General features: G+C 39.2%; 1 protein-coding gene across 2 annotated transcripts in view; it reads left to right on the forward strand.

Moving 5' to 3' along the window:
• The first annotated feature begins 307 nt into the window (after positions 1 to 307).
• TNKS2 (tankyrase 2) overlaps positions 308 to 22485 on the forward strand; it is a 58963-nt gene continuing 36785 nt past the window's right edge. The window contains exons 1-7 of one of the 2 annotated variants that reach the window (XM_019639091.1): positions 308 to 857; positions 12751 to 12975; positions 15072 to 15167; positions 17040 to 17076; positions 17236 to 17311; positions 17675 to 17769; positions 19423 to 19489. In XM_019639091.1, coding sequence (XP_019494636.1) covers positions 668 to 857; positions 12751 to 12975; positions 15072 to 15167; positions 17040 to 17076; positions 17236 to 17311; positions 17675 to 17769; positions 19423 to 19489 — 786 coding nt within the window. In that variant the 5' untranslated portion in view covers positions 308 to 667. The remainder of the gene's footprint in view (positions 858 to 12750; positions 12976 to 15071; positions 15168 to 17039; positions 17077 to 17235; positions 17312 to 17674; positions 17770 to 19422; positions 19490 to 22485) is intronic. The other variant, XM_019639092.1, reaches the window with a different exon arrangement.

Below are 22485 nucleotides of genomic sequence, written 5' to 3' on the forward strand. Positions count from 1 at the left end.
GGGGGAAACGAAGAGACAAAACAGAAAAGCAATCCCCCAGGAAAATGGGATTGTGGAAACTCAAAGGAAATGGAATTTCGCACATAGAATTCCAAAATAGTATGCAAGATCGGGGGGAAACTTTCAAGGCCTGTTTTTGGTATAACAGTAAGAAAATTTAGTTCGGGAAATCTTTTTAAAAAGACAATAAGCAGGAACGTCCGACTTCAGCAAAACCCACCACAAACATGGCGGTGGGAGGAAGCCCCTTCTCCTCCTGTCGCCAAAGGCTCTCACTTCACATTTCCCACAAACCCCTCGGCGCGGAAACCTTTCCGGCCGGTCTCCAACCACTGCGCACGCACGGCACGACATCACGTGTGCTCCCAGGACTCCGCGGAGCTGGCAGGAGGGGCCTTGCCAGCTTCCGCCGTCGCAACGCTTCGGGGCTCGAGTGGCTGGTTTCGCGCTGCCTCCGCCGCCGCGGGGCAACCAGGGTTCCTGGGGCCGATCGGGGGGCGCGCGGCGGCGCGGCCATGGGACTGCGCCGAGCCCGGTGACATCAGGGAACCAAGAGGCCCGGGCCCTGAACGCGTCTCCTTCGGGGGGCCTCGCCCTCCTGCTCGCGGGGCCGGGGCTCCTACTGCCGCTGCTGGCGCTGCTGCTGGCGGCGGCGGCGGCCAGGATCATGTCGGGCCGCCGCTGCGCCGGCGGGGGCGCGGGCGCGGCGGCCGAAGCCGTGGAACCGGCTGCCCGCGAGCTGTTCGAGGCGTGCCGCAACGGGGACGTGGAGCGAGTCAAGAGGCTGGTGACGCCAGAGAAGGTGAACAGCCGCGACACTGCGGGCCGGAAATCCACCCCGCTGCACTTCGCTGCAGGTAACCGGGACAGCACCGCCTCGACTCGCGCCCGACCCCCACCTGTGCACTCGGGTTCTCAGGCTCGAAACAAACGCGGTGCTCCTCTTTCCCGGCCTTTCCCCCTGGGACTCCGGCCCTGGTCTTTTCACCCTCGTCAAGTAGGGATTTCAGGAGATTGGGGAAGGGTCCATGGGGCCGCGTGCCGCACTTACTGGGAGGGTTTTTTGGTTTTTTTCTTGGTTTTGTTTTGTATAAACAATACCTGTATCAACTTCCGGTCTCGCTACCCTAAAAGGTCTCTACACTCGAGAAAGAGTAGGGGACGTAGTAGACCTTGTGATTTGAAGGGCCAGTTACCCAAAATCTGTCGCTCTTACAAGTTCCACTATAACTCATCAACCTTTTGCATTAAGGTCCCAAAGGCCTTTGTAAAATGCAAAGATGTAATTTAGGAGTAGCTTAATTGGGCATTCACACATTTCTGTTAATGGGTTTATCTAAGTGGTCAGTCATTAGCAACTTTCTGGAGAGACTAGAACTAGAAATTGTCAAGTTTTGGAGAAAGGTCTGACTTAGGCTGGGTGCGGGCAGGTAGTCTGCCACATACACACAAGTTGGGATGGAAAGTAGGAAGAAAGGAAAGATGGTGCAGGTACTTTAGCTTGGATCTATAATTAAAATTGGGGCTAACCTCACTTCGTTCTGAGATTTAGATCGTTCAAATTACTTTTAATATTTACTAGGTTCACTTTACGATATAAGCATATTAAGTTTTACTGAGGAATTTCAAAGAACTAGAAATGAGACAACTTATTTCTGTAAAGCACACTTTTCACTTTGCGAAAAGATGGTGACCAACTGTCCTCGAGTGAGCCATGCATGATTGAAAATGAGAGTAGGTTGTCATACTTCTGATAGTCCTGGTTTTGTATTTCGTGTATTATGTGATTGTTTAAAATAATTTTTTGAAAAAGCGGAAGGATGTGTTTTTAAAGCACTCTGTTCTTTTGGAGTAAGAATGATGAGCAGGGAAGGAGCATAAGAAAGATCTTGTTCACAGACACTGCTTTTACATTTGCTACCAGCTAGAGATTTGTTTGCTTTACCTGTTTCTGTTTTTAAATGTAAATACTGTTAAGAGGTATGCTTTCTCGATCAATTACAACTTTCTTGGGTTCCCATTGGGGAGCCTTTTTAAAAGGAGAAGGTTTGAGGGACAGTGGAAAGAGGACTAGGAACAGAATGTGGACCGCAGAAAGGGGAGAATACTAAAGTCATATCTTACCTGTTTAGCCATTTTGCCTAAAATTTTTGTTTTCAGTGCTGCATTTCCTCAGCTAATTTGGATTATCCTGTTTGACCGTGTAGTCAACATTTAAACAACTGATTTGGCAAATTGTTATAACCAACTGATATGTAATCCAAAGGGTAATGTTACTTAGATTCTGTTCACTTGATCTGTGGGATAAAAATAACCAAGGAAGATCTTAGTTGCTACCTTTCAAGAATTTGGTGTATTAATGAGTTCATATCTGAAAATAGTAATATTTAGAAGTTTGAGGTTATGGGATTAGCTTCTTATTGATTTTGTTCCTCCCCACCATCCCATCCTCAGTTCTGTCTGAACATTTGAAAGTACTTTCTACAAAGATTTCATGTGGTTTGTTCCAACTAAAATGGAAAACTTATTTTAGGAACAAACCCATCCCTTATAATTTACCCATATTCTGAGGTACAGGTTATAAGATTAAGAATTTAAGGTATTGGGCCGGCCGAGTGGCGCGATGGTTAAGAACTGGCTTGGGATGCCAGAGGGTCGCAGTTCGGATCCCACATATGAGGGCCAGTGACACTGCCCTCCACAGCTAAGATGCTGAACAACAGCTCAACCTGGAGCTGGGCTGCCATGAGTCGTCGGCAGCGGCGTAGGCTGCAGCCCCTGTGGCAGTGGGTTGCCATGGGCTACCGTATGTAGCCAGCAGTCAGCGTGAGCGGCCAGCAGCCGCAGTGAGCAGCCGTCCAGAAGCTGGCGACTGATGTGCCTCGCCTGGGAAGAGCGCAATGATGGTGCCAACTTGGGCCAGTGAAGCAACGTCCTCCACAACTAGACTGAAGAACAAAACGACAGCAACTTGTCTGTTCCCCTTCCCCTAATTCCCCAGCATTGTTCCCATCCCCCAATTGCCCAATTAAAAAAAAAAATCTCTTAAAAAAAAAAAAGAATTTAAGGTATAAGTGGGCCAGCTGAGTAGCTCAGTTGGTTAAGAGCTCGCTCAAGAGTTTGAGCTCTGAGCAACAGTGGTTCAAGTCCCGGCCCAAGCTGAGCAGCCACTGAGCTGCCAACAGGTGGCAGGATGGCTCCGCTAAAAAAAAAAAAAAAAGAATTTAAGGTATAAAAAGAGAAATAAAATAAAAACTATTAATGGCCTACATTAAACCAAAGCTTTAAAGCCATGCATTTAAACCTAGGCATATAACTTCATAAGATATATAAATGTCTAATCACTATGTTGTACACCTAAACCTAATATAATATTGTATGTCAACTGTTACTGAAAAATTGTTTAATTTAAAGTCACAAAAAAATTGTGCAAAAGTTGCAAATACCAAATCACACACACAAAAACTTATTGAGTTAGCTTTATAAATTCAATCTAAATTATTAGATTAATGAGAACCTGTTTTCTTAATTTTTAAATAAGTGCATCCAGCTGCATTTTCTCTTAGTGTATGGAGAATACATTTTATAATACCTTTTGTAGCTAGTGAGTTATCAGTCATGTTATTGTGCGTGTAAACGTGCCACTGGAAGCTCATTGTAGGTGGTGGAACTGTGTAGCTGCCTGACTAAGCAGTTTCTTGTGTTTGTACATTGTAGAATAAGCTGTGGGGGGAGAACTTTTTTTTTTAGCCAATTAAAGTTTTGAGGTTTTCTTTAAGGGGGTGGCATGTTTTTGTCTTTTTGTTTTGATTTCCAAGGAACAAGAAGGAGATCCGTGCAGACCGAGGAAAATGGATCGTAATAGAACAGTTTAGAAAAAATTTTGTCTTTTCATCTAAAATATTTAGTTGAATTAAAAGAACAATCAATTGCCATACCCAAAGGAGTTCTTCTGTTAATGAAAAAAGTAATCAACATAAACTGGAACTTTTCTTCTATTAGGTGCTTTTTTATTATTGGACTGGATTATATTTTCTAGGTAAATATGCTTTAAGAAGTCATTTCTTATGATAGGAGTTGTTTCCTCTTCAGTCACCCCACTGCCAACTCCCTATTCCCCACTACCCTCCCCTACACACAGAGGATGTGAATGGCTTTTTTGTGACACATCACAAAACTTGTAGAGGCAGGTTGGTGGTAGGGAGGCTGCAGCTCTAATTTTGCTGAAAACAATAGCATCTGAAATTCTTGACAGTATAATTTCCTAGAAAACAGGCGATTTCAGTGAAGGAGACTGCTGCTCTGAACTTGCTTCTGAAAAAATAAAGAAGAGGGACAGAAACTCTGGGAGAAAGTCATCTTATTTTACATATTAACCAAAGAAAGAAATACATAGCATTCTCTAGAATCTGAGAACGGGGCAGGGGGTGGGGTGGAATAGGTTTCCATGGATTGAGAATCTTAAATATTTTAGGGGGTGTGCGGAGAAGTATTCAGTAGAGAAATATGTAAAATCACTTATTAGGTTAAAGGAATTCAGGTGTAGAAATGGTGGAAAGAGATGACTGATATATGTACGAGTATACTTAATAACAAGTTGAAAAATTTTGCATTGTAGAGTTCTAGCTAAACAAGGTAACACTTGTTTTGTATTTTGTATTTACAGTGTGTTATGTTACTGTTCTGTATTTGTAGTATGACACTTAGCCGTGTACATTGGACCAGTCAGACTGAACTTCAATTATTATATTCAATTGTGTGAATTGCATATAAGAGGGATTTTTTATTATTCAGAGGAGGGAAGTGGAATTAGAACATCTGGAATTTATTACACACGCAATAGGTAGGAAAACTAGAGTTACTTATTCTAGAGATGAAAGAAGACTAAGGTTAGACAATGTTACTGTCTTCGCAAATGTGGATGACAGTAAGTAGATAAGTGAGTGGGTTTGACTTGTGGCTTCATAATTCAAAACTGATGCCGGTAGATGGACGATTACAAGGAGCCATATTGCCTTTAACAATCTGTTAAGCTGTGGGATTGGCTGGAAATATCCAAGCAGTGGCTGGCTTGGCATCTTTCAGAGATGTAGAAAGGATTTCTGCATAGTGTGGGCAATTGGACCAAGAGGTCAAAATCTGACTGGTATAAGACAGTGGAATGATTCCTCCAATTGAAGGTTTTAACAGCTAGGCTTCCAAAGATACAATAGCTTTTTTGGTTGCCATTTGTATCCTTTCCCAAAATGGTATTATTAAAGACCTCCAATGACGATTCAATAGCATTTTCTTCTCTCGGTTATAGACCAACATCATAATTATGGGAGGTGCACAAAATATACCTACATTCTTAGAACTATAGGTTTTTGTTTCCAGGATTGGTTTTTGCTGTGGGGGTGATTAAACCCTACATCAGTAGAAAACCCCGATACCAGGTAAACAGCAGTATATTTAAGAATTCAGAATCTTTCTTAGCAGATCTCCCAGTATATTGTCAAGATTTAAGCTACACCTTTTTCCTCAGCTCTTGCTGGAATTAGAGGTAAGCAATTGGCTTCAGTAACAATTAGTTTGGAGTACTGGTTTCAGTACTTCCCCATTCAGATTGTCAGAATTTCATCATCCCAGAGGTCATGGCACCCTTTTCCAGGTTTCTCCTAGTCTGACCAGACAGCTGTATATCTGTCCCAGGTTGAGCTGAGCAAAACCCAGCTTCTCCCTTGTATTCCTCATTCTAAATATATATAGGTGGGGAATACCTTTTCTGGATCTTTGTTAACTAAAGTTACTAGTAAGTGAAAAGTTTAAAATGACATCCCTCAGAAAAATCTGATAAGAGTCCTGGCTATATAAGTCAAAGCTGAAGGCTGCTCGATTATACATCCTATCTCCCAGACACAGGAGGAGTCTTCTCTGTTTCACGGCATTTATTGACATTTTCTGTTTCTGAATGTTTTCTTCTGATAGACTATACATAACACCAGCCTGCCTTTACATCAGCAAGATATCACTATCATTTCATATTGGACCAGTTGTACCATAATGGTCTATCCCATTTTTGGACTTTAAAAAAGAGGAGATGGTGGCTCTCAGTGAAACTCATTAAAAGTCTAAGTTGGTTTCTCTGTAGTGACTTGCACTGCTTTACAGCTTTTTGGAAGCCATTCAGATGAATGGATGTTTCCAGTGTAGCAGCAAAATATGATATTGTTAACAATAGTCATGGTTGGCAAGACAGTTCCTGGAACTGCTGAAACTGATGGCACCTAGATAGTGATGAAACTTGACGAGAGAAATTGAATCGACTGCTTTTCTTAGTGATCACAAATCATCAACTCCATATTCTCTGTGTGGGTCATTTGCTACTATGCCAACAAAGTATTAGACATGCACTAAACTAATGTTTATTAAGTCCTACTATATGTTGAGACTGACGTTGGCCAGGACACAGAAATGAACAGGACACAGTATCTGCCATTAAGTAACACAGTTTATTGATGAGCAAATTTACTTTCCAAATAAACCTGATTTGTTTCACTGTCAGTGCTTTATAGTGGATTCAAACTCAGTGTATGATTTCATCAGGATTTTCACACATAGAGCAGTGTTTGAAGATGAGTGCTCTTCCATAATTATAAAATAAACCACAATACATCCTGAGCAGCCATGACTTTAGGCTTCTGATTCCTTTGTAAAGAGATCCTTAGGATATGAAGATTGGCATTGACTCTAAGGATATGCCTATTCATGTTCTACCTGGCTAGTGAGAACATGATCAGAATATACCCTGCAAAGCTATTTTTTCTTCAAGAAATAAGTACGTAAGATGCTTTGAACTGTTCTTGAGACCATAAGAATGGGGATTTCATCAGGGATTAGCCGTCAGAGTTTGGGAAGCATCTTGAATCTAAAGGTTTCACCAAACTCATAACAGTGGAAGATTTTTAAATTTTAAATAGCTGCATACTGACCCCCTCTAAATAATTTCCTTTTATGCCAAGAAGTGGCTTCAAACAGTCAAAATCTCAGATTCTTCATCTACTCTCAGAATAGCAACTCTGCTCATATGTTATAGTCCTTACAGTGTGACTTTAAAAACATGCTGATTTCTGCTGTCAGTTTGCAGACAGGTTTCAGGCATCTTAATGGCTAGGGATTCGTGCTGATAGAAAATTATAGAAGTAGATGTTATCTGTGTCTTGTACTGTTGGTGACTCTATATAGATAAAATCACTTCACACTTCTACCCAGATCTCCTTTCTAGCTTAAATTTCAATTTCAGTATTTACTCATACATATCAGTGTTGAGTCCTTCTTTAACTCTCGTTTTAAGCATCTCTCTTCTCTTCACAATGACATTTAGACAAAAGGCTACTTACTAGTTGATCTTTTTCAGCTAGATTGCCAACCCTTTGGAACAGGCATCTTCCTAATTGACACTATCTCTTCTAACAACTAGGTGTTCTACTACAGCTATTTTTGTGCCCATCTCACTCTCCTTTTTTTAGGAAGTTAGCCTGTGAGTCACCATTTTGATTACTTCAGATGTCTTGAGTGCCACTGAAGAAATAGTGATCCTTCTTCTAAAAGTGCTTGGGTACATCAAATAACTTTCCAAAGGAAAAGGTCCCTTTACTAATTTTTTTTTCTTTGTTCTGATTCCTTTTCTCTTACTCTCCAATTTAAGAAGTAGTTTCTAAAAGCATTTCCTCCAGGTGGGTGCTGAATGGCTGGGATAGCAGAACCCTTGATTGGAGGCAATTACAGACGGCTTACTTGGGGGGGGGGGGGCAGGAGGGACAGTATGATCAACAATGCCTAGCCAGGGATAAGGAGATTCAAATCAGAGCATAATGGCAACAGATTTGACCTTGCCCTCTTTGAAATTTTCCTTCTTGGCCTCTGCAGGGCCATTCTTTCTTTGGACTACTTCTCAGTCTCCTTTTCTCATCTCATCATGTATTTATTCAGCAAATACCAACAAATTGCTATGTGCCACACAGTGTGAAGGACACTAGGGAAGTAATGATGAACTAAGACGAGGCTCCTGCCCTTTATGGAAATTAAGAGTCCAGGAGATAAGTAAACAGTAATTACAAATTTTAATAAGTGTCACAGGATACTGCTGTGAACTACAAAGACCAAAATCCCTGTTTTTCTGGAACTTGAATTCTAGTGGAGAAGAGGGGGAAAATAAATAGAAAGTTAAGATAGGAAGTAATGTGGGTGGGCAGAATGGACTGCTTTAGTTAGGTAGGATGATCAGGGATGGCCTCCTTGATCATGTGACCAGGTGGTGACATTTAAACAGGTTACAGTGAGTAGAAGTGAGAGATACACAGAGCAAGGGAGCAGTCCAGGCAGAAGCGCAGCATGTACCAAGTTCCTGAAGTCCGTTGTGGTATTTGACACACTGAAAGAAAACTGGATCATAGTTAAGCAAGGGAAGAATGGTAGGTAGGAAATGAGGTTAGAGAAGTAGGTAAGGGCCACATCGTGCAGCGCGCCTTCTAGGCGGGCCTTTATTCTGAGAGCATCAGTGGGAGGCCAATGAATTATTTTAAACGGGTATATATGATGATTGTTTTAAAAGGTCACTAGGGACACAATTGGAAATGAGAGGCCCAGTTTGGAGACTGTTGCAATAGTTCAGGCTGGAGACAGTGGTGGTTAGGTTAGGGAAATGTCAGGGGAAATAGAAGTTGGGGACCATTTTGAGGTTGAGATGCCTTTCAAATACCCGGGTGGATATCTCTAGCAGATAATCTGGAATTTAGATGAAAAGTCTAGACTGGAGATTTAAATTTGGGGTTTGTATATCTGGGTGATACTGAAAGCCATAGGAGTAGATGAGATCATTTAAGACAGGAAAAGAGGGTAAAGAACTGAGTCTTGAGGAATCCCAAGAATTTAGAAATTGAATGGAGGAAGCAAGAAGCCCTCAAAGAGATAGGCCATGTCCAGAACCTGAACTCCTCATCTTCTGTCACAAACCTGTTTCATCTGCAGCCTTGCCCATCTGAATTGATGCCAGCTCCACCCCTCCATTCCTCAGTCCAAAACCTTTGGGTCATTCATGAGTCTTCTCTTGTCCTTTCCCTCTTTCCTTCTCACCCTTACCCTCACCTCACATCCAGTCCATTAGGAAACTATGCTGGCTCTACCTTCAGAGTATCTAGAATGTGCCACTTATTCTGACAAGTGTCACCAGATTATGGTCTGAACCACCATAATCTCTCATCTGCTTTACCCTTGACACTCTTGTCTAGTCTCAACACAACAGCCAGAGGGTACTTTTCAAATGTTAAGTCATATCATGTTAACTGATCACAAAACCCAGCAGCGATTCCATTTTCCTCAGAGTAAAAAAGCCAAGGTCCTTACCGTGATCCTCAAGCCTCTCTATCTGGCCCTTGTTACTTCTAACCTCATTTCCTACTTTGCTGCCTCTTCTCACTCGGCTCCAGTCACTCTGGCCTTCTTACTGTTGTCCAGCAAGGCTAGCTTCTGCTCTTTCAAATCTTTGATCAAATGTCTCTATTTGATCAAACAAATGTCAACAAAGCCTATGGTGACCTCCCTATTCAACTTTACAGCCCCGTTCCCATACATACGCCCTGATCACTTCTTATTTTGCTCTTTTTTAATTACCTTCTAACATATTTTTAAAATTTATTGCTCATCTTCCATACTTTCATAGAATAGAAGTTCCTCAGAGGCAGGGATTTGGTCTGTTGTTCTTCAGTATGTTCCAGGCACCCAAAAAAGTGTCCGCCACATAGTAAATATTCCCTGATCATTTGTTAAATGAATGGATGAGACAGGAAGAAAACCAGGAGTGTGTGATGTCATGAAAACTTTGGAGAGGATGTTTCAGGAAAGGAGTAGTCAGTTGTCGAATGCTGTTGAGAGGTCTAGTCAAATGACAAGGACATTTAGATTTGGCAACATGGAGATTGTAAGTGACCTTGATGAAAGCAGTTGTAAGGCAAAAGCAGATGTCAGATCGAATTTGGGAGAAGAGTAAATAGGAGATGACAATCCTTAGAGATTCGGTTATACAGGGGAAGAGAGAAATAAAAGTGTGAATTCAAGGAGAACATTTTTTATAAAATGGAAGGCTATGTAGAACATGTTTACATACTGTTAGGAACAATCTGGGGGATTGATGGGGGTGGGAAGAGAACAAAAATCTTGAAGGTGAGAAAGGACTACAGTGTAGTGAGAAGGGATTGCTGTTTGCCAGAAAGAACACTTCTTTCACAAAACAGGTAGAAAACTAGCATTCTCTAGTCATGTTCATTCATTTTCACATATGGCTTCAAATACCATCTTTATGGTCATGACTCCAAAATGTCAGCCCCTAGCTCATACTGATTTCTTGAGTTCAAGATCCACAGAACCTTCTATTTACTGGGTGTTTGTTCCACAAGCACCTCAGATTAGGTATTTTCAAAGACAAATCATCTTACCCCGTTTTATTTTGTATCTCAGAGATCTGATAGTCGCTCCCATTCCTTTTCTCCTTTTCCCAAATTAAAGAAGTCACCAGATGCTTTCAATTTTTTCTCTCTTTAGTTATTCCTGGCAACATTATGCACGGTACCAAAAGATGAGAAACAACCTCACAATCCATGAGCAAGGAGGTAGTTAACTTATGATAACTTCAAACCAATAAAAATGTACTGGTAGGAGTTAATTTCTGGGATACTATTAGATTTTTTTAAAAGGAAGATGTAGAATAATGTTTGTGTTTTTTAATGTTAAGTAGGTATTTGTCCTTCAAATACCACTGATGTGTCGTACAAGTATTTGCTATACTGTTTCTAAGAGACGACTCAGGAGTACAGGAATAATTTCTTTGGGTCTCTGTGACAGGGAAGGAGGAAAATTAAAATTGAATAGTTGAATTCAGTTAATTTGCATCTTTATGAGTGCCAACCATGTACCAGGCATTGGTTATTTTTGCAATGAACGTGACATATATTGGAATTTTATATAAGATTTCATTATGAAATGCTTACTAGAAAAGATATCTGCACCTCCGTGTTTATTGCAGCATTATTTACAGTAGCCAAGACATGGAAGCAACCTTAGTGTCCATCAGTGAATGAATGGATAAAGAAAATTTGGTACACACACACACACACACACACACACGAATGTTATTCACCTATAAAAAGAATGAAATCTTGCCATTTGCAGCAACATGAATGGACCTTGAAAACATTATGTTAAGTCAAATAAGTCAGAGAGAGAAAGACAAGTATTGTATGCTCTCACTTATCTGTGGAATCTTAAAAAACAATACAAAAAACTCGAAGTCATAAATATGAAGACCATCTGGCATCTACCCTCTTGGGCAGTCTGTGTACAGGCTATCATGAATGATTTGCTCTTTCGTGTTTCCATGCCTGTGTACATTTTGTTTCTTCTGCTTAGGCCCCAGTGCTCTTCCCTTGTTCTCCTAGTGATCCCCTAGTTTTTCCATAAGCCTTCAGCTCAGATGTCATCACTGGAATGTCCTCTGGGATAACCGTTCCTATTCTCTACTTTCTTCCAATTTAGGTATTCCCTTCTTTGAGCTCTGATAGCATTTTATGTATACCTCTATTATGGCTATTATATTGTATTGAAATTATTGGTTCTTATTGTTCCTCCTCATCTTAAATTGTGAGCTCTTTGAGACTAGGGAGAATCAAAGATACAAAGATACTGTCTTTGTGACATAGAACCTAGCAATATTAAAACAAAATAAAACAAACTAATAAAGAATCGAGTTAATCTCTTCAACTATCTAACTCTTCCATAAGCTGCAACCAGACCACCCCAGGCATACACCTTGGAATGATTGTACCTTTCTTTCTCATTCAATTATCAGGGTTGGTGGTTTTAAGAATATCCTGGTAAAATTTCGGATGAGTGAGAAGATCCTTTCTTTCTCTCCCAAAACACACATATACCTCCCTAGCTGCTTTAACGTATGCCTGAAATCCTTTTCATTTCATAATAGCTATAAAAACTTTTTAAGTGCTATTAGTGGGAATGGTAAGAGATTGAAACTCATTGGTACTAATCTATAAACCAGTGTAAATGAGTTGTCAGACTATTTTTTTGATATGGGGCAATTGCAGTAGAACCATGGGACATGAGTTTGTAAAGGAGGCCACCTGCCTAGAAAGAAGTTGCTTGTGTTGTGCAAAGTAGGGGCTCCTTTGAAGACACCTGATTCACACTTTTGCCTAGCATCACCCCTTACTGTCTTCAGTACATAGACAAAGATAGACTGTAAGCAGTTCATACTCTGTTATCTCCCTATTCCCCCAGTTTAGTAGAAACATTTTATTAGGTAGATGTGCGAAGGGGGTTCTAGCAAGAATTAGTTATATCTGAAAATGTTTGTATGCTAAATATGCAGAACTCTGTATTTGCGATTAGAAATGCCATTGCAGGTAGAGTGAGAAACATTTGAACTTGAGGCTTTCAGTCACTTATAACCTTTCTCTGAAGTTAGTAGTGCTATCTAAGGCATTGGAGAGACCCGTTGGATTTCTCATTAAGATAAGTTAGTGATATATTTTATATTTTAGATCACCTTTTCAATGAAATCACCTATCAATGAATTCTTGAATTGTTGAGTCTCTTACTATTTTCCATCCAGAAACATTTTAGCATGGCTTGTACTTATTGATTCTAATTTAATTTATTTTCTTTTGAGGATTTAAATGTGGATAACTTGTTTTCTTCTAGGTTTTGGGCGGAAAGATGTAGTTGAATATTTGCTTCAGAATGGTGCAAATGTGCAAGCACGTGATGATGGGGGGCTTATTCCTCTACACAACGCATGCTCTTTTGGTCATGCTGAAGTCGTCAATCTCCTTTTGAGACATGGTGCAGACCCAAATGCTCGTGATAATTGGAATTACACTCCTCTCCATGAAGCTGCAATTAAAGGAAAGATTGATGTTTGCATCGGTAAGACTGTTTGCTCTCCATAATTTTCCTGAAATTGTAACTATTCTGAATCCGAATTGACTTCATTTGTTAATATGATCAAATTCTGCCAGTCTGAATTTAAATACTTAAGAACGCTTAGTGATTTAATCTAACCATTATTTTACTGAATGTCTTTTTGTGTGTGGTACTGGGCTTAAGTTCTTTAGAGAACAGAGTACAAGATTCCTGTTTTCTAGAAATTTGGGTTCTTTGGGGAGATAGGACACACAAAGAACCAGATAAAGACATGGTAGACGGAAACAGTAGTGTTAGAGGATAATGAGTGCAGTGAGTTGGCTGGAGTTAAGTCACTCCTTCCTGGAGTCTTTCCAGGAAGTAGTGGGAGAAAGGTTGAAAAGGTAGGCAGGGACTTCTTGATAAAGAGCTTTGAATTCTAGGTGAAGGAACTTGATATTGTTAATGTAGGTTGTGTGGAATCATTGAAGACTTTTAAGAAGGAGAACAGTGCGATGAGAGTATATTTTAGAAGGAGTAGGTCTAATATGGGGCTGGTAGAATGGATTGCATCGGGAAGATCAGCTAGGAAACGATAGAATAACCCAAATGAGAAATAATGAGGGCATGAACTAGGATTGTTGTAGAAGAATGGAAATGGCAGGATAAGTAAAGAAGCATTTGAAGGAAAAATTATCAGTCATTTAGAATACTTTAACAAATAAGATAGGATTTGCCTGACAGATTGATCATTGACAGAAAATTATATATGAGAAGGCTGCTTATTTGAGAGTTTTTGTTTACCTGGTATTGACTTTTCTGAGCCTAACAGGGATTTTGGACCCTGCTGCCTTAGTTCTATTCCCTGATGCAAATCAGGGACAGTTGAAATCCTTGAGGCAGGTAGAAAGCCAGTTCTGTGCATTAGGAAAAGTCCAGGGCCTCTATCCTGGATTTATATTGTCTTCCTCTGCCCCCCAAACCTCAGATTACTGTTGATACCAAAGTCACCAGCTTAATTTAAATTAGGTAACTTTGTGTTATCTTGCTACTGCCTTATGTTCAAAATCCTTTTCTGGTTCCTGAGTCTCAGACATATAGATAGCTTTAATAATGTAGGATTTTCCAAATAAAGTTGCAGATCTGCACTATCCAGTATGGTAGCTGAAGACTTGTAATATTCTAGTCCAAATTGAGATGTGCTGTAAGGGGAAAATACACAAGATATCCGAGACTTAATATGAAAAAAAGAAATGCAAACTATCTCAATTTTATATTGATTACAGTATAAATGTAAATATTGAAGTGACAGTGTTTTAGGTATATTGGATTAAATAAAATGTGTTAAAATTAACCAGTGTCTTTTTATTTTTTAGTGTAGTTATTAGAAAATTTTAAATTACACATGTGGGTCACATTAATGCCTCACATTTTACTTCTGTTGGACAGTACTGTTACAAATAGTAGAATAGAATGAATATTAACCCTATCAAAGAACGGGAGCTGGCCTTCACTTTTGGCACATATTTGCCAGTCTTTCCCTGCTGAACTATCTTTATATAACAAATAACAATACAGAGTATAGCACAGGTCTTTTTATGTGCTTTGGATTATAATGTAGCAGTTTCGATTTGGGGTTTATTAACCCTACAGAGAGTATTTTTCTTTCTTTTTGTTAAAGAATTTACTTGTGTGATTTTTGTTGTTGTTGTTAATCCCCCAGATCCCTATTCCTTGGCTATCCATAGCTTCAGAAATTTCGTTTTCATGATAAAAAATCTTTCTAACATAGGCAGTATTCATTTGGAATGAGAATACAAGCTTTCAAGCAAACTCGCCTTTTATTTTCTTATACACTCTTATCTGTCCTTAGTCACTTGTCTGGGAAAGGAAAATCTGACTTTAAGCTTAGGGGACATTTATTTAGTGTGTACATAATACATTGAATAATGGAACTTTTCTATATTCTTATCTTTAAAATACAATATGTACCATAGTATCAAAATACCAAGTCTTTAAGTAACCTTGAGACTTCTGGACCAGAATTTGGAGAAAATTATTTACTAAAATCAGAATGTCATGATTACCATCTTGAAAAAGGTAGTGTTGTTATTTTGCAGTGCTCTTACAGCATGGAGCTGAGCCAACCATCCGAAATACAGACGGAAGGACAGCATTGGATTTAGCAGACCCATCTGCCAAAGCAGTGCTGACTGGTAAGTCTGTGTACTCTCTTTGGGTATTCCAGGGGGAATGTGAAGAATGAACTTGCTAGATAGACAGCTCCCTGCAGTTAGTGACCTCAGCTAGATTTTTTTAATGGTATCAGTTCAATTGACATTTTTTCCCTACATCAGGACGGTTGACATTTGATTCTTGTCTAAGAAAGGTACACCTTTTTTTGTTTTTAAATTGATGCTCCTCCTTTACTATTACATGCTATTCCCAGCTTTTATCTTTTAAAAAAAATCTTGGGGCTCAAAAGAAACTTTATACTAGCAGTCAGTACACAGCTCATACTGTGGGCAGCAGTTTGCATTTCATTTTAGCAAATGAATAAACACTGTCCATTATGTTACATTATGTTTATTTAAATTGTGTTAATTTTAAAGTTTTTTTTATTGTAAATATTGTATAAAAGCTGTAGGCATAAAGAGTTTATATTTAATCCTGTTTTTATTTGTATACACAAGCGAGGTGTGATAAAAAAATACAGTGTTTAAATTTTTAAAAATTTATTACAATAAAAGACACATTGCCATTAATCCCCCTCAAAATACTCCCCCTTGCTTCGAACACACTTATCCCATTTTTCTTGCCACTTTCTGAAGCAGTTCTGGAAGTCCTGTTTCATTCATGTCTTTAGTTGTGGCTACCTCGATGTCCTGAATTGATTAAAACATTTACCTTTCCTGGTCATTTTGACTTTGGGGAAGAACCAGAAATCGCACGGTACCAGATCCAGTACATAAGGTGGATGAGGACACACCATAAAGTTTTTTTTTGACAGAAATTGCCATACTAGAAGTGATGTGTGACACGGAGCATTGTCATGATGGAGGATGAAACTGTTTACCCATTTCATATTAATGCGTTGTTCGTGATCCATGATTTACGGCACACTTTAAAACACACCTCTCAACTGTAGTTCACACCCAACTGACTCCACCCAACAAGTTGAAACTTGTCACACACTGTTACTAAGGTTCAACGCGCCACTTCCTGTATTGAAGATCCCTGCCTTCCTGTTGGGCGGCACTTGGCAGCAGCATTCACCGTATTGTTTGATCACATTTCATACAGATATCTCTTGGTATCTGGGGGGATTGGTTCCAGGACTCACCATGGATACAAAAATCTGCGGATGTTCAAGTACCTTATATAAAATCGCCAAAGAACAATGTACAGTCGGCCCTCCACATCCACAGATTCCCAACCATGGATTGAAAATACTGTTTTCAGCCTGAGGTTGGTTGAATTCATGGATGCGAAACCTGAAGATATGGAGGGCTGACTATATTTAAAATAGCGTTATAATAAAAACAATTTTAATTTTGAAAAATCTTGTGGATTCACAAGAATGTTAGTGATTATGTTCAATTGGTTAAGCTATAGTTTATACTTGGTCATTTCTAAATATTGGTATATTGGTTGCATTTTGTTTGTTTTGTTTGGCTTTTGAATGAAGTTGTGGATACATTTTGTATGTTAGGCAAATAGCGTATTAGTTTTAGAAAATTTAAAGAGTAAAAAGGAAAGGCTCACCCATAACCAACCACCTATAATGAACTTAAAATTTCAGTGTATTTTCTTCTTAGCTTTTCTTTTTCTGAGCATATTGTTTTTGTATAATTGTGGTCTCACTTCATTATATAACATTGACTCTTTTCACTTTCATGACAAAGGTATTCTGTGTTCTTTATATAAATATTTTTAAACTGCACAGTATTCTATTAATCATTTTCCATTTATTGGAAACTTATTTCCAAATTTATTTTAACTATAGTGAGCATCTTTATACATAAAATTGTCATTACTTTTGTCATTAAATTTTTTTAATTTCTGCTTTTTTTCCCCTTAATTTATAGGTGAATATAAGAAAGATGAACTCTTGGAAAGTGCCAGGTGTGTTATAAATATGTACTTTGAATACTATTTGAATTTTTTTTACAATAAGCAAACTTTAGAAAAAAATGGATGTGTTTTAATAGTCACATAAATGTCTTCAGATGGGATCTGGTAAAGATTAGAAATTGCTAATACATTTTTTTATGTGTGCGTTAGGAGTGGCAATGAGGAAAAAATGATGGCTCTTCTCACACCGTTAAATGTCAACTGCCATGCAAGTGATGGTAGAAAGGTACTTCCTTTTGCAACTAAGTTTGTGTTCATCTGCTGGTAACATGAAAATGCATTTACCTTATTGTAAATTAAAACATTTGATGAGAATACTGATATTTTCTTTTGGATTAATTCTTAAACATAGTAAAACTATTGATAATAAATATTTAGTTGCTTGCTTCCTATTTATTATAATGAGCTATAAACTTTTATATTATGCCTTCAGTATATATGTTGAATTTTGTAAAACCAAATTGATAACTATTTAGGCAATGAAGTTACAAAGTTTTATTCTGGATTCCTGGTTTTATATTTGGACTTTTCGCTTTTCACCCTTTTTTCAGCCACAATTTGAAATTCATTTTTCTGGTTAATATTTTAGTCAACTCCATTGCATTTGGCAGCAGGATACAATAGAGTAAAGATTGTACAGCTGTTATTGCAACATGGAGCTGATGTCCATGCAAAAGATAAAGGGTAAGTATGTGAACAAAAATGAGGGTTTCTTAAGTGTTACTATCCTTATAATAATTTCTGTAACCTTATAAAAATGATATTTTTTACTAAACAACATTGAGTTTTTACAATGTGCAGTTTGCTCTGAGGATACAGGGAATTATAAAACGTTAAGTCATCTACTCTTAGGGCTTGCACTACACTTTAGGGGGCATGAAAATATACCTAACAATACAAGTTCTCTACTAAGTGTGAGGTGATAAAGAGGGATACTACAATAGGAGTTCCCAGGGGAGACCGCTCAGTGATGACGTCAGTGATTGGGAAGTCCTTCAGGAGTAAGTGGTATATGACCTGGAGTCAGTTCAAGAAAGTAGAAAGTTTAGGAAATATCACTACTCTGTGTAAGAGAATTGGTGTGAGACAAGGCACTAAAGCAGATATTACAACATATTTAAGAAACAATGACTAGACCAGCTTGGCTAAAGTAGATGATTCACATAGGGGGAAAATGAAAGTCGAAGTTGGAGAAATAGGTTAGAACCAGGTTTTAGAGGACTTGGTATTTTAGCCTAAGGAATTCAAACTTCATTTTGTGAGCCATAACAGCCATTGAAGGATCTTAAGCAAGGGGAATGGTTATTCTATAATAAAAGAGGGGTTTTAGGAGGTGCGTTTTGGCAGCAATGTGTAGAGTAGGTTGCAGAGGGAGACTAGAGGCAAAAGGAACAGTTAGGAGAGTGAGTATTGTAGGGGTTCAGACATAAAGATGTGTGTGTAATAGTAGTGGCAGAGGAAATGGAAATGAGAACACAATGCAAGAGATATTGCAGTGTAAGAATGGACACGATTTGTTGTATGTCTGGATATGATGAGAGAGGGGAAAAAAAATAACTGCATTTTGAATTTTCAAGGTGAATGAGTGAGATCCAGTGATATACTTACAAAAATCCAGGAGGGAAAATTATTTTAGGGGCAAATATTGAGTTTACTTTTAGAACTCTTGGGTTTGTGAGATATTGATGGAAACTGAGGTTGGGGTGGCTAGTAGATAGTTGGAAATGGAATTAGTGCTCAGAAAAGTAAGAAACTATAAACCCAAAATGGTAAGGAAAGTCATGAGCCTTTAAAGAGAGGTCAGAACTAAAGACTAAGCCATGGATGGCTGTCACTCACCAGAGGCCATCATGATGATGTCTGTGATAATTAATTGTGAGTGATCCCCAAGGAGGAGTAGCTTAAAGATATGTCAAGATTTTAAAGTTCCACTGTATCTTCTATTGAGAGAGCTCTTCCATTGCCATCCTGAAGGAATTGGATTTTAGTTCTATTAAGGAATATAGCAATTTATCTTACAGAATAAGATAAATTGGCTTGGAGGACAAATTGAAGTGGGGATCATTTCATAGGACAGGGAGAAATAGTGAAGGCCCAAACCAAGACAGTGGCAGCAGCAGTAGGGGAAAAAAGGTGGATTTGAAAGCGACTTGGGAGTTAGAATTGTTAGGACTTAGGATTCAAATGGTTGTTATTAAATTTTATACTTTTTTTTATTATTAGAAGGTTACATAAGCCATTCGCTGTTTAAATTTAACTGTAAATTTAAATAAAGTTAAATAAACTAAGCCTAGGGAATCTGTAATAACAGGCTTTTCCCCCTGTCTCATATTGTAGTGATCTGGTGCCCTTACATAATGCCTGTTCTTACGGTCATTATGAAGTAACTGAACTTCTCGTCAAGGTTAGTTCTCTCTTCCTTTTTTAATAATTATAATTTACTTTAAATACATAGTGTGTCTTTATTTTTAATTTTTCAATTATAATTGACATTTAATATTATAGTAGTTTCAGGTGTACAGCGTAGTAGTTAAACATTTATATAATTTATGAAGTGTTCTCCCTGGTAAGTCTAGTATCCACCTGGCACTAAGTATATCTGTTTTCTGTGTGTTTTTAGTGGTTGGTGTATATAGGAATGTTTATAATTACTCTAAAATATAGATGATTGATAGGTCGCCATCTGTCTGCTTGACATTTTTCAGATTCCATAACATTATTTTTTATTTTTTTAAGATTTTATTGGGGAATTAGGAAGGGGAACAGCATTGGGGAATCAGGGAAGGGGAACAGACAAGTTGTTGTCCTTTTGTTCTTCAGTCTAGTTGTGGAGGACATCGCTTCACTGGCCTATGTTGGTATTATCATTGCACTCTTCCCGGGTGAGGCAGTCGCTCAGTGGCCATTGGACGGCCACTCACAGCAGCTCACACTGGCTGCCAGCCACTCACTGTAGCTCACGGCAGCCCACTGCAGCAGGGGCTGGAGCCTACGCCGTTGCTGGTGACTCACGGCAGCCCAGCTCCAGGTCAAGCTATTGTTCACCATCTTAGCTGTAGAGGGCGCAGCATCATTGGCCCATGTGGGATCCGAACCAATGGCCCTGCTGCTCAGAGCTTGCGATCCCAAGCCAACTCCTAACCAATGTGCCAATTGGCCGGCCCTGGATCCCACAACATGTTAAATATAAAGTAGCACTACCATCTTACAAATAGCAGATTAAGTGATTCTATAATTTTTGGCTAAAAATGAAATTTCAAAACTCTTGAAAATATCAGAAAGCAATTTTTAGTGACTCGTATATTATTAAAACCACCAGTTACATTTGCAAGAGTTATCCAGTTGTAATTTAAGTTGGAACATCTCACTTGGTGAACTTTACTTACTCCAGTATGCTGGGTGGCTGTTGTTTAACAAGTAGGTTCCCAGGACTGGCAATAAATTCCTTATTTTGCTCCCTGTTGGATGAGTATAGAAGATGTGGATCCAAGGATGTTACCCACGCCTATTTCCGTTGTCCCTCAGCCTCTATATACATTTGACCACACCCTTTAGACTGCTCTCACTCTGTACCCATTCTGCCCCTTTAATACTTTTCCTCATTCTGTTAGCAGCTGTCATGGGAAGGCAAAAAGGACATTTATTTCCAAAGCCTCTGTGAGTCCTTTGGGGCAAATGCTGCCACAGAATACATTTTCTCACAGAAATAACTTTATTATAATGATTAGATATTCTTGAGTAGCCCATAGCCTTTGTAAATTTATAATGTGGCTACAATGTTATATATTTATAGCAGTAATGCTTTTGCTTATTGTAAAACTGAACCTTGAATTCAGAATATTTGGAATGTAATTGTGGATGAGAGTGAAACATCAGGCAGATTGCAATGGGACTTGTATAGACAACTGATCGGTGTTTTCCTGAGACCAAATGTTTTACTAAATAAGAGTGAGAGGCTGACTAGAGGTCATACAGATAGAAGAGAGTGCAAACAGTTACCCAAGTAGTCAAGTTCAGGAGAGTCAGAAGAAAGCAAGTAGATAGACACGGAATATAGGCAGAGGTACTAGGCAAAGCTGAGTCAGTTGGCAACACTTGCTAAATAGTCTGGCCAACAGAAGCTGGCATTTCACGGCAGACGTGCAGTGATTGCTTTTCATGACCAGGATACTGTACAGATTGTGATGTGACTGCTTGAAAACCTAACATTTTATACCAGTAGAAGCATAGGGTCAGGAGCAAATGTAATAAGGGATGCATTGTTACTTTCACAGTCAAACCACGTTGAGAATCTTTTGTTATTTTAGTCTTTTAGTATTTTTCTAAATGAGTTTTTTAAACAGAAGTATAGTTGAGGGGCCACTAGGGTGATAGGAAGTCTAGAAACCATCTGATCAAAAGGATAAGTGAAGGAGCTGAAGGTGTTTAGACTAAAAGAAAAACATAAGAGTTGCCTTCAAATATTGCAAAGAAGAATGTTGATCATTTTTGTTCCAAAGAAGACCACCAATAGGGGAGCCGGCCAAGTGGCTCAGTTGGTTAAGAGTTGGCTTAAGAGCACGAGCCCTGAGCAACAGGGCTGCCGGTTCGATTCCCACATGGGCCAGTGACACTGCGCCCAAGGTGAGCTGTCGCTGAGCTGCCAACAGGTGGCAGGATGGCTCAGCTGGTGTAACAACAAGATTGCCTGTTCGATGGTGGGTTACGTCCACCCGCAACTAAGACTGAACTTGACACCTTGAGCTGAGCTGCTGCCCAGATGGCTCAGTGGATAGAGCGTGCGCTCTTAACAACAAGGCTGCGGGGTTTGACTCCCGCATGGGATGATGGCAGCGCCCACCCACAACTAAGATTGAACACAGCACCTTGAGTTTAGAGGCCACGAGCTGCCTACAGAAAGCGAGATGGCGACTGGCGCCCTCCACAACGAAGATTGAAGAACAACAACTTGGCTGGTCCCCTTCCCCAATTCCCCAACACTGTTCCCCTCCCCCAATTCCCCAATAAAATCTTGAGGGGAAAAAAAAAAAGACCAATAGGTCGAAATTTAAAGTATATATTTAACTTAATGTAGAAGAGAACTTCCTAATAGGAATTATCTAGTAAGTATAAAAAGTTATGTTAGTCGAGAATTAAGTTTCCCATCATTGAAAAGTACTAAAAAAGTGTGTAAGTAGCTGATAGGTTTGTCAAAATGCCTCAAACTATAGTAGTTCGTCCCCCTCCCCACCATACACTGTTTTGCTTTCTGCAATTTGAGTTACCTGCAGTCAGCCGTGGTCCAAAAATATTAAATGGAAAATTCCAGAAGTAAACAGTTTATACATTTTAAATTGCATGCCATTTTGAGTAGTGTGATGAAATCTCCACACTGTCCCACCTAGGACATGAATCGTTCCT

This window comes from Hipposideros armiger, unplaced genomic scaffold (genome assembly GCF_001890085.2).
Source record: "Hipposideros armiger isolate ML-2016 unplaced genomic scaffold, ASM189008v1 scaffold_42, whole genome shotgun sequence".
NCBI classification, from domain to species: domain Eukaryota; kingdom Metazoa; phylum Chordata; class Mammalia; order Chiroptera; family Hipposideridae; genus Hipposideros; species Hipposideros armiger.